The 11,469-nt window shown below is 38.5% G+C and overlaps 2 protein-coding genes across 2 annotated transcripts; one reads left to right on the top strand and one right to left on the bottom strand.

The window, feature by feature from the left end:
• Positions 1-301: 301 nt before the first annotated feature.
• ddx43 (DEAD (Asp-Glu-Ala-Asp) box polypeptide 43) lies at positions 302-7,836 on the top strand. The gene is made up of 17 exons (XM_043254578.1): positions 302-727; positions 1,022-1,077; positions 1,802-1,928; positions 2,005-2,151; positions 2,359-2,440; positions 3,222-3,378; positions 3,475-3,593; positions 3,667-3,777; positions 3,888-4,029; positions 4,137-4,237; positions 4,982-5,069; positions 5,183-5,310; positions 5,931-6,040; positions 6,263-6,401; positions 6,516-6,603; positions 7,272-7,408; positions 7,537-7,836. Exons 1-16 carry the CDS (start codon positions 394-396, stop codon positions 7,395-7,397), a joined length of 2,055 nt encoding a protein of 684 aa, XP_043110513.1. The 5' UTR covers positions 302-393; the 3' UTR covers positions 7,398-7,408; positions 7,537-7,836.
• Positions 7,560-10,925, bottom strand: cgasa (cyclic GMP-AMP synthase a). The gene is made up of 5 exons (XM_043254579.1): positions 9,994-10,925; positions 9,453-9,675; positions 8,625-8,894; positions 8,361-8,460; positions 7,560-8,256 (listed from the first exon to the last, which is right to left on the bottom strand). Exons 1-5 carry the CDS (start codon positions 10,840-10,842, stop codon positions 7,917-7,919), a joined length of 1,782 nt encoding a protein of 593 aa, XP_043110514.1. The 5' UTR covers positions 10,843-10,925; the 3' UTR covers positions 7,560-7,916.
• Between the last annotated feature and the right edge of the window lie 544 nt (positions 10,926-11,469).

An 11,469-nucleotide genomic window follows, 5' to 3' on the forward strand; every position in this document is an offset into this window, starting at 1 on the left:
CCCTTACCTCTTTTCCTCAAGTATACATATGGTATATGTGAAGTGAAAGCAAACAAACTGCATGCATCTATTCAAAAAACTATTTTTTAATTATTATTATTTTTAGCAGATGCGGGCCTACTGCATTGATTACCGTGGATGACTTTATTTAGTTTTCTGTAAATCATCTATCCAAACAAACTGCATAATTTAATTGTTTTATTGTTCAAAGAAAGATTATAAACCACTTTTTCACGATGTAGTATTTATTTGTTATGATTATCACAGAAGTAACGAATGTAAATTGCGGTTGGTCACGTGAGCGGATATTGACGCGGTTTCTGAAAGGAGATTTGGTCTTGCTGGAGGGAAGCGCCAATTATCCAAAGTTGTGTTATTATTTGTTTGTTTTAAATGTCGGACTGGGAAGATGACTACGATGCGGATGGTGTGGCGATTTCAAAGCCGTTAACGTTACCGGCGAAGTCATGGAGGCCTCCGTCTCCTAGAGGCGCGCGGAGTCGAGAAACCGCGAGTTTCGGCGCAAAGTTTGGTGGAAACGGCGAGCAATGGAGAAACTGGAGGGACCGAGGCTTTGAATCTGATGCTTGTGACGGAGCAACCGGCAAACATAACAGCTACGGTCGCTCGAGGACTGGACCTACGGGGTGTAGAGGCGGTGGAGACAGATCAGGCTCATCACCGACAACTCTGAGTGTGGAAAACTGTTTGGTCGGGAGGATAATAGGTGAGACATGGGTGTCTGGGGAACAATAATGTTCACAGATGAATCTCTTCACAAAAAGATTCGTTCATTTGAACGCGGCTCAGTGGGATCGAGTTATAAACCGAATCAGAGTGAAGCACTTGTGAGAGGATTTGTAACGAACCAAGGGTTTATTTATTTATTTATTTATTTATTAACAGTACATAATCCACCAGTACAACTTCAAACGGCACAGGGACGGCCTAAAGCACGTTTAGTTTACATTCAAAAGAACCGATTCGCGGAAGGCACTTATGTCTCTGTTCGTCCGCGTAGGTCGAGGTGGGGCGAAAATTCGGGAGCTCGAAGAGAGCAGTGGAGCATCGATAAAGGCAAGTGCAAACATAAAGAGATGACAGTGACTTTTGTGCAGCTGAGAAACGCCTGTATTACACAGTCTGTTTTGTGTTAAACAGCCACAGTTCACTTTAAAGTGTTTTCGCATTTGTTTTTGTTTTTTTAAAAGCAGGTAGAATATTGTTTCACATCAGCTTAATTCATGAATTATGAAAGAAATGTTAGCTGTGAAGCGGAAGAACTAGTGTCATCAATAATCTCAATCCAGATTCGGTGTTGATCCGGTTTAGTCAGTGCTGGACAGTTCATCAATTATGCAACAAGTTCAGTTTCAGCTATAAAGAGGCTCTGTAGCTCTTAGTCTAGCGCCATATTGATTTTCTGACAGGAGTGAAAACGGTGCTCAATTGTTCAGATGATGAAACGGGGGAGGGATGAAACTTGATAAGACTGCTTTGACAGTTGTGAATTGTGTACATTTACAGGATTTTAACGTTTACCACATTTACATTTAAGCCATTGTAAAAAAAAAAGTAACAAAGGTAACAAACTACATAAATGGATAAAGCATCTCTACAAATATGATATTGTTATCCAGCTTAATTCACTGTTTTTGTTTTCATTAGTTCAGTACTATAGTCAGACCTGTTGTATTTTCTGTGATGCTGTCTTATAAAAGCTTTTCCTTTATCCATTCTTTTTCAAAATTCACCTTTTGTTTAAAAAAAAAAAAAAAGAAAACTAAATGATGTATGACAGATAAACCGAGGTGCACATGAAGCTGAGGTGCTTGTCTTTGGAAGCCGTGATGCTCAGCTCAAAGCCAAAGACATGATTGAAGATCTGGTGCGTGGGAATCCTGCTCGAGGTCCCGGATGTGGAAATGGTAAGAGCGCAGGAATAACTAAGCCACTATATATATATATTGTGTTGATAATTACTGATATTTTGCCAATCTCCAGGTAACAGCAGTGCAGGATACCAGAATGAGTCCTGCTGGCCAGCTGCTGCTGTACGAGCTGCGGCTTCGGCTGCCCCAGCAGCTGTACCTATTGACTGGACTGCACTCAGACAAAACCGGGACAAATATGAAGCTATGAAATGGCAAGGTGAGTCTCCAGAGGCACAAGATGTTGTGATCATCACTTTAGATAAACTTTCTCAGATCCCTGGTATTTCAAGCATGTTTGACTTTCTTGTGTGAATGTACACTTTATGGCTAAAATTTAAACTAGAGTAAGGAATTTAGTTGATATACTATATGAAATATATAGTTAGATATGAATTGTACGTGATTAAAACATTGTTTTCTGCAGATCTTCCCATTCTCAAGAAGGATTTCTATATTGAAGCGAAATCAGTCGCAGCGCGCAGTGCAGAGGAAGTCGAAATCTGGAGGTAAAAGGAGTCTTTTACCTCTTGTCATCTTCACATTAACCCACAGATGGCGGTATTTATCTTTTTAGTAACAGTGTGTCTGAATTCCTCGAGATGATTGTACTGTGGCTTGCTTGAGTATAATCCTGGTGCTAGTATTTAAGGCTTTGAATGTGTGTGTTTTTTTTTCTCATGCTGTGTTATTTTTAAGTGAGAGAAACAAAGCACTTCGCAAAAGTCAATGTCTTTTTTAGTGTTATTTGATATGCACCTGTCCTAATTATAAGAAACCACTGTAGCAATGGATCTTTGGATCTTTTTCACTCCTAGACCCAAGACGCCCTGGTTTTGTAGTATTTTAACCTGTGGTCACTCCTAGTTTGCATGTACACTAAAAACTAAAACACTAACACTAAAAGTAACTAAAATGACAATTGAAATTGAAAATAATTAGTTTCAGATGTTTTAACATTTTAAGATTTTATTATTGTATGAGACCTTTTCCAAGTCTAGAAATCACACTTAAAGTTAGACCACCTCATGTATGCAGGATTTCCAGGTTCTTCAAAGGAGTTGTGGAGGGGACAAATGAAACTGAGAAATCTCTTTAATTTGAGTTATTTAGCATCTTAAAAGCCCCCTAGTTGAGAAGCACTTTGTTATAGCATAAGTTCTTTCAAAAAGACAATGAATGAAGATTTATTTCTCTGACATATACAAATCAAAAATATCTGAAAGTATTAGTGCAGCACTGTACATATTTGCATTGTTTCTATACCCCTCCTCTTTTCTGCCCAAATAGAAAGGAGAACAACAACATCTTCGTGGATGACTTGAAAGATGGGGAAAAAAGACCTATTCCCAATCCAGTGTGCACTTTTGATGAGGCTTTTAGTCACTATCCCGAAATAATGGAAAACATTGTCAGAGTGGGATTTAAAAAGCCAACTCCCATTCAGGTACCGACATAAACATTTTTTTTTTTTTGCTTGTTTTCTGAATGTTAAGCTTCTTATGTGGGAATGTAAACCTGGTTATTGTGTCTCATGGTTTAGTCACAAGCCTGGCCCATTGTCCTGAAAGGAACGGATCTGATTGGAATAGCCCAGACAGGAACAGGAAAAACTCTGTCTTACCTGCTTCCTGGCTTTATTCATATGGATGAGCAACCAGTGTAAATGTCTACCAGAGTTTAATCATTTAATATTTTTATTAACAAAATATTAAATAAATAATTCATACTGTAGGCCAAGGAACAAGAAAGATGGCCCTGGCATGTTGGTCTTGACTCCCACTCGTGAGCTGGCTCTCCAGATTGAAGCTGAGTGCAACAAATACAGCTACAAAGGATTTAAAAGGTCCTATAGCCAGTACCCTAAATAAATCAGAATGTTATGTAACGTGCATTATTTAGGAATTCATTCTAATTTCTTTGTCTGTTTGCTCAAAATTCCTGTCGTCATTGTAGCATCTGTATCTATGGAGGAGGTGACAGAAAGGCCCAGATTAAAGTGGTGACCAGTGGTGTGGACATAGTCATTGCCACACCGGGACGATTAAATGATCTGCAGATGAACGAGCTCATCAATTTGCGCTCCATCACCTATCTGGTACATTAATGGCAAATGTGCATACTGGGCTGATAAGTGCATTATTTTTCTAAGAAAAAAAAAAAAGTTTTGTAAATGGTTGTCTTTTGGTTTTCTCCCCATTTCAGGTGTTGGATGAAGCTGATAGAATGTTGGACATGGGCTTTGAACCTCAAATCATGAAAATCATTCTGGATATTCGACCTGACAGACAAACTGTGATGACTAGGTGAAGGGGCTCAGTGGTTTGTTTCTTTTGAATGCTGTAAACACGAAGCACAGCATAAGTTTAAAGTTTGTCGATCGCACGTCTTCAGTAAAGCTGAACTCTCCTGTTAGCATTTAATTCACACGGGCAGATGGTCACGCAGAGAACTCACGATCAGGACACACACACACACACTTCACAAGATCTCAGCTAGATTCAAAAAGGTTCAGAGTGTTGTAAATCTAGATTTGAAATGTCATCAATGCGTATTTGCTGAATGCTGATGTGCATTTAATTCCTTTTTTTTAACTGCTCTATCTGATTATTATATATAGTTATGTTACACAGAACTGAATGAAGGCGGCGAATGAGGAAGAATGTGAGCACTGTATGCTCAGGCGCTTCTTTTGTCAGCACTGCAGCACTGTCAAAATAAAAGTCTTGCCTCAAACATATCGGCCAAACAGATAGTACCTAGATATATCAGTCAACCAATAGTGTAGATAGATTTGACAGGTTTTTGTTGTTGTTGTTGTTGTTGTTGTTGTTGTTGTTGTTTTTACACTTTCTATTGCATTGCATTGTTGGTTGTTCTGAAAACGCTGAGGGGAAAAAAACACACACAATCAATTGGATTGCACACAGATCCATCAAACATGACAAAAATATCTTGTCATCATTCAACATATTTTGTAGTGAAGTTTGAATATTTGTATGATTGCCTTTTTGCCATATCTGTTTTTCTTTTTAATATATGTATTACAGTGCCACCTGGCCAACAGGTGTCAGGCGGCTGGCCAAATCCTACCTGAAGGACCCCATGATGGTGTATGTGGGCACCTTAGATCTAGCGGTGAGTGAGTAGACTATGTATTTATTTTGTGTAACATTCAAATACAGATGTTCTGCTCTGCCTCTATTAAAAGTCCCCAGTTAATTCCCCTTCTGCATCTCTGTCTCCTTCAGGCAGTAAACACTGTTCAGCAGACAGTTCTGTTCGTGCAGGAGGAAGAAAAGAAAGCCTATGTTTTTGACTTCATTGACCGAATGGAGCCTCAGGACAAAGTACTAATATTCGTTGGGAAAAAAGTAAAGTGAGTTTTCTCTCTTTCTGTTTGATTCCATGAAACGGACATATGGGAGGAAATTTTGCAATCATACTTTCATGTTCTGCCGAAATGGTGTGGCATAATATCATTTCTATTATGAACGCTTGATGTGGAAATCGGTCTGTGCCCATCCATTTGTGTGCTTGAGAAAGGTGTCGTGGGGAAATGCTGCTCTTTTCTAAAAATGAAACTTGGCCTTTTGCCAATGCCAGAGGGAGTGGTCATGGAATTTGTAGCCATCATTTTTTCCACACCCCTGTAATACTGGCAGCGTTAAAGCCAAAGCTATCTTTGAAACAGATTTTTCATTACACTTTCAGTCTGACATTATGATTTAGTGTTCAATCTGGTTTTGGCGTTTCCATAATTGGATTTCATAATTGCATCTGCATGAGCCTAATGTAATGTGGGTAGTTTTCATAGTTACTCTACTCTAGAGGTGCTGTCTGTTAGATCATCCTAAAACCATCAAAAATGAACACGCTGTGACCATACCTATGTTACATTACAGTGTTTCAAACTCTGTTGGATCAAAAGTAAAACCATGAAGCAAAGCTGGTTAAGAATGTGTGAGTCACTGTGGATCCTCTCTTCCGCTAACGCAGAGCTGATGACCTCTCCAGTGACCTGTGTCTGCAGGGTGTAACTGTTCAATCTCTACATGGAGCCCGCGAACAGTGTGACCGAGAAGAGGCACTGCAGGACTTTAGAGATGGTATGAGATGTATATATGAGTGAATAGAAGAATGTCATTTCTGAAACACTAAAAACACAACAAAACTGGTGACTGCTTTAGACAAACATAGTCATTCAATCAATTTAATTTAATTTTGCATACCTCACAACTAGACTACTTTCTTTGTATTGAGCCCCTTAAGATTTGAATCGAAATTGATCTGCGTGATTTCCATCTGCATGCCCGTGGCTGCTGTCAAAGGTCGCGTGCGCATTCTGGTGGCGACTGACCTGGCCTCACGTGGGCTGGACGTTCATGACATCACGCACGTTTTCAACTACGACTTTCCTCGAAACGTGGAGGAATATGTGCACCGTGTTGGGAGAACAGGTCGAGCAGGGTGAGTGAAGCAGCAAAAGGTGTGTTTGAGATGACATAAATAAAAAGAAATTGTGATTATGCAACCGTTCTTTACTTTAGTACTTTACGTGACTAAGTCCATGTCTTGACTCAGGAGGTCCGGTGCATCTATAACCCTGGTAACGAGAGAGGACTGGAAAGTAGCTTCTGAGCTGATCACTATCCTGGAGAGATCTGGTCAGGTAAACACACCTGCAGGCACCCACTCCCTTCATTATGTTTGTTGAACTCTACTGCTATGTGAAGAACACAAATCCTCAACTTCTGAACTGGTATGTCTGTCACCATTTTAGTTATGCTGCAGTAGGGATGCACAGTATATCCATGGTCACATCGTTATCTAATAAAAAAGGTTATGTATGAAAACATAATAAATACTGATGGCATTAAGAAGCAATGCAAGTAAATTAGTCAGATTTTTAAGACAATTTTAATTTAGTTTAAAAAATGGTCATAACTTTCCAAATACACACTGATATTTTTGTACCCTTATGCTAGTTAACAAAGTTTCAAACAAAAGCTAGTTTAAAATGAGCATTTCCTGTGGAATCAGTGTCTCTGGTTTTTGCATAATCCAAGTATTTTTTTGTATGAGAAACAAAAATTTTTTTTTTTTTTTTGAAAGTGAAACCTCATATTACTCATGCTACCACCTGATCAGATCTCTTTTGGTTAAGTTTTTCAACATTTCAAAAACCTCACCACAACCTTTTGCCAGTAAATGTAACTGTAAAACAAATGTTTTTGTCACGTATGTAGAGTATAGAGAGAGAATGCCTCATTCTGTTGATATTTATACAAAATCCTAATGGAGAATCTGGATAAAAGGATGCATTGTTCTTTTCTTTAGGATGTACCAGAAGAACTGGTACTAATGGCTGTACGTTATGAAAAACACCAGAGGGAGAAAGCACTGTCTGCCCCCAGAGGCAGAGGAGGAGGGGGAGGACAGAGAGGTTCAGATCGCTGGTTCTGATCGCTTGAAAGGTAGGATTTGTTGCATTCATTTATCTTTTTTAAGATTATTTAAATCATCATTCAGCCTAAATAGTTCTTTTTTTATTAACAAGATATTACCTAACCAAATGGGTTTTTATCTTCATTGTATCTTTCAGGTCACTATACTCACTGAATAATTCATAAGCTTTTTAAGTGTTGATCCTCTCTTTTGTGGAGTACCCGTGAAGCCCTTGTAACTGACCAGTTAAGTTTTACGTTTAAGAAACACTGATTCATTTTGTGTGCATGATATATTTCTTTAATAGGATTTTTTTCCCCTCCAGTTCAGTGTTTTTGTTGTTTTTTTTTATTATTGTTATCCTACATTGATGTGAGGTTAAAATGCCTCCAGTTGTGTAGATGATGTAACAGTCTTGTTCAGCTGAATGCATATCAAATAAAAGCCTATAAAACTATTTGGAATATACATATTAGTGAATGTTATTAAGCAACAGTTGACTATTAAATTGAAAGAACAAAACATGCAGAAATACAATCATTTTCTGAATATAGGAAAGTTGTTATTGCACTGAAATTCAATTTCATTTGCCAGGTAATCACAGCTACTCTGAGAGACTTGATGTAAGAGATTATGAGTTGGAATGAAAAAGTTGGGGAGAAGACGATTTCTCAGATGTTTCGCAAAGTCTTCTAAAAGCTGCAGGTAACAGTCGGCCAGCTGACTGTATTCCCACTTGTCGTCGGTTCCTCTTGTAGCGCAAGCGTGGAGAAGGGTGGTCTTTGCATGATAAGAGCAGAAGCTGGACATCTTGTTAGATTTGTCATCCTCTTTGAGCTGTTGAAGAAGATACTTCAGGAGCTTTAGACACTCCTTCCTGTAGATGTAGAGCAAAGTTCAGTTATTTCATTTATAAATATTGACTTGCATTTATATTTTCCCATCATCAAAGCTTGACACGAGGAACAGAATAATAATTACCGGCAACATTTCTGTTTAACGTTTTCACAGCATGTCTTGGAGTGGCCATGCTTATTCAGAATTTCTTTTTCAACATGTGAAAAGGAAATTCGCCAGGCATCTGTGAAAAGGACACTTCTACAAATAACTTTGTATAACACAGTATCTTGGTTTATATATATATATATATATATATATATATATATATATATATATATATATATATATATATATATATATACATATCATATATAACCAAATAACCAATTATAAGAAACACTATACCTTTTGCAACAACTCCATCATGCTCTGCGTTTCCTTTTCCCTCATATTTAGGCACCAGGTAGAATGGTTGTTGTTTCATTTTAGCTCTCTCCTTTTTACCAAGCCAGTTTTCTATTTTGAAGCCATCTTTTGTAAAGTCTGGCCAGCTTGCACGATGAACCTTAAGACCAAGAACGAAGTCTACAGAAATGGTCTTTTTGTTTCCTTCCATTTTTACTTCCAGTGTCACTGCAGGGCACTTAGGCTTTTTTCGCTGCATGTCAATTTGGTCTACAGAATACAAAAAAAAAAGTATAAATACAAATATTACTAGGGGCCAGTTGCATGAACTGTCTTAAGAACAAGTTTGACCAACTTTTTGAAAACAAATAATACCAATCTACCTTTTCTTAAAGAGTTTAAACTTGTCTTGAGGGGGGAAAATAGATGAACGACTTTTAAGACTAGTCCAAACAGTTGCAACCAGCCCCAGAATGCTAGAAAGTGGTAGCCTTTTGGTTTAAAGTTAGTGGGAAAGATGGTCCAGATGTAGGCAAGGATTGTTGTTGGACAAAGTGTTTGTTATTTTGAAAAGAACATTTCCATTTACAAAAGTTTCTTTTTTTTCGTCCTTAAAAGATTTTTTACAGGCACCCTATAGAACCGTAAATTGAATCAATTCAAAGTCCAAAGAGCTGGAGCTAGATTATTGTAAAACAAAACAACAACAAAAACTACAATACAAAAATAAAAAGATGCCGATTAAAACGTTTAAGCTTAAATTAAACATATTTTATGAGATCATTAAAAGATATAAGAACAAATAAATACTTGTTTATTTGGACCTACATGGGAGTTTCTCCACAGCCTTCTTGACGGCGTCTCTGAATTCACCAAGCATTTCGCTGGCCTGAATGGTCTTGTCTTCGTTTAGGAATTTGTCCAGAGGATGTCTTTTGGGATGTCGTTTCAATGCGATGCTATAAAATGCTCCGGCCTCATCAAACTCCTGAATGTCCACTCGCTCCACGGGAATAGTGAGCATCACGTCGAATTCATCCGGCTCACAAATCTAAAATGAGACCAAGCAGACGTCTTTTGCTTTGAACTCATTAGATATATATCAATATGCATTTATTGTAGCCTATGTTGTCATTTTGAACAGTAATTTAGACTATATAACTCGGAGGCTCAGAGACATGTCCTGAAATAAAAGTATGCAATGAAAAAGGCAAGAATTTCCACATGTATATATTTGGGGAAATGTAAGCGTTTTCTGGCCTGTTTCTAATATCTAATATAACAGTGGCTTTTTTGTGAAACTTGCTCTGGTGGTGTTCACATGGCATTAATACAGCATCGTAAATTGAGAGGCGAATGCATCACTTACTTTAACGTTTTCATAATAACTTCCAGTCCGTAATCTCTCGATCTCTTCACACCAGGTCGTGTTTCGTTTCAGGTATCCAATCACTGTATCCATTATGTCATTAACACAACTGGACGCAATAGACTGCTCGATCTTCTTGATCTTTAATTTGTCGAGAGTTGCTCTAAGAAGCTTTCCCAGTGGCTCGTGAACTGTCGTCGCGTTGTGTCCCGCGCTTTTCTTTCTTCGACCCGGGCTGAGCGCGCAAACCGCTGCTTTGATATCAGATTCATGCTGCCTTCTAGGTTTTGCTCTGGACTTTTCTTCCGATCTTTCGGGCCTCTCCGGAGATTCATCTTTGTCGATGTTTAAAGGACCTATCTTCTTTTTCCCACTACGTCTTGGTGCTGTTTTTTCATCTGCTTTGCTGTTTGCGCTCTGCCTTGGTTTGCATTTACTTTCACGGTCTAATTTCTTCCTCCCGTCTTGTCTGTCATTCTCGTCAGCGTTGTTTGCGTTATTGATAACAGAAGCGCCGTTTTCTTCGTACTTAACTTTGGAGGTCTCCGGAGACTGCTTTTTGCTCTGTCGATTAATGTTTCCCCGTTTGAGTGCCGGTTCTTCAAGTGGTTTGTCTTCACTTTCACACCCATGAGGATCTTTCTCTTTTTTACTCTGTTGCTTCCTGCCCCCCCGTTTTGCCGTGCACTTGGCCCCTGCGCACTCAGGAGACTTTTCCTCCGTGCCAGTCTCACGGTGATCTCTCTGCTCTTTGCTCCTGCCATTTGCAGTTGCTTTTGTTTGAGCTTTGGCTTTGGGTCGGCCAGGGGTTGTCTCGCGGAAGCTGCCCGGTCTCCTCTGCTTGTTCATGATGGCTGGTGTATGAGCTGCGACGCGCGCGGTTGTGCATTTAAAGGAAGGTTTCTGTTATTGAGAAGTGTGACATCAGGATACAGGTGTTTGCTCTGGGCCAGCCTTTACGGGTCGAAATTTCTCACTTCCTCAGTTTTATGACATATGACGTTATTTCTGTAGGCGATTTACTAGGGGTTTTGTGCATCGTGAGAAGCAAAGACGTGTAGGCTGGCACACTTAATAACATCTGGTGAATCTAATGAATTACCGTTGACTTAAAAATAAATCTACTCTAAATATTAAGGGTAAAAAGTCTCCCATCTGTAGTGTTTATGTAGCCACTAAAACACTAAAGACTAAAATTTAATTTTAGATTAATTTAATTGCAAACTGTTTTAAACGTATTATTCAAACCAGCTATTAAATAATAAAATAACAGGTCTACTTACCAGTAACCCCGTCCATTTATTTATTTATTTTTCATAATTTGAATGAATAATTGAGATGAAAAATTTGAAGCCGATCACTTGCGACATCTTGTGGTAAAGTAGCCAGTATATTTTTGAGATTGCAAGGTGAGTGCGTTTATACAATAAATAATGAATAAATGTAATGTCATAGTTTGAAAACTTTTGCGTAATT

Source organism: Puntigrus tetrazona, chromosome 13, assembly GCF_018831695.1.
Source record: "Puntigrus tetrazona isolate hp1 chromosome 13, ASM1883169v1, whole genome shotgun sequence".
Classification (NCBI taxonomy): Eukaryota; Metazoa; Chordata; class Actinopteri; order Cypriniformes; family Cyprinidae; genus Puntigrus; species Puntigrus tetrazona.

Bases quoted from the DNA above. Each gene is read 5' to 3' on its own strand.
- ddx43 (XM_043254578.1), top strand. From the start codon at position 394: ATGTCGGACTGGGAAGATGACTACGATGCGGATGGTGTGGCGATTTCA. The intron at 728-1,021 runs GTGAGACATGGG...TCGTCCGCGTAG, and splicing joins TTTGGTCGGGAGGATAATAG to GTCGAGGTGGGGCGAAAATT. The intron at 1,078-1,801 runs GCAAGTGCAAAC...GATGTATGACAG, and splicing joins GCAGTGGAGCATCGATAAAG to ATAAACCGAGGTGCACATGA.
- cgasa (XM_043254579.1), bottom strand. From the start codon at position 10,842: ATGAACAAGCAGAGGAGACCGGGCAGCTTCCGCGAGACAACCCCTGGC. The intron at 8,461-8,624 runs GTATAGTGTTTC...TCCTTTTCACAG, and splicing joins TGATGGAGTTGTTGCAAAAG to ATGCCTGGCGAATTTCCTTT. The intron at 8,257-8,360 runs GTAATTATTATT...CTACATCTACAG, and splicing joins GTTAAACAGAAATGTTGCCG to GAAGGAGTGTCTAAAGCTCC.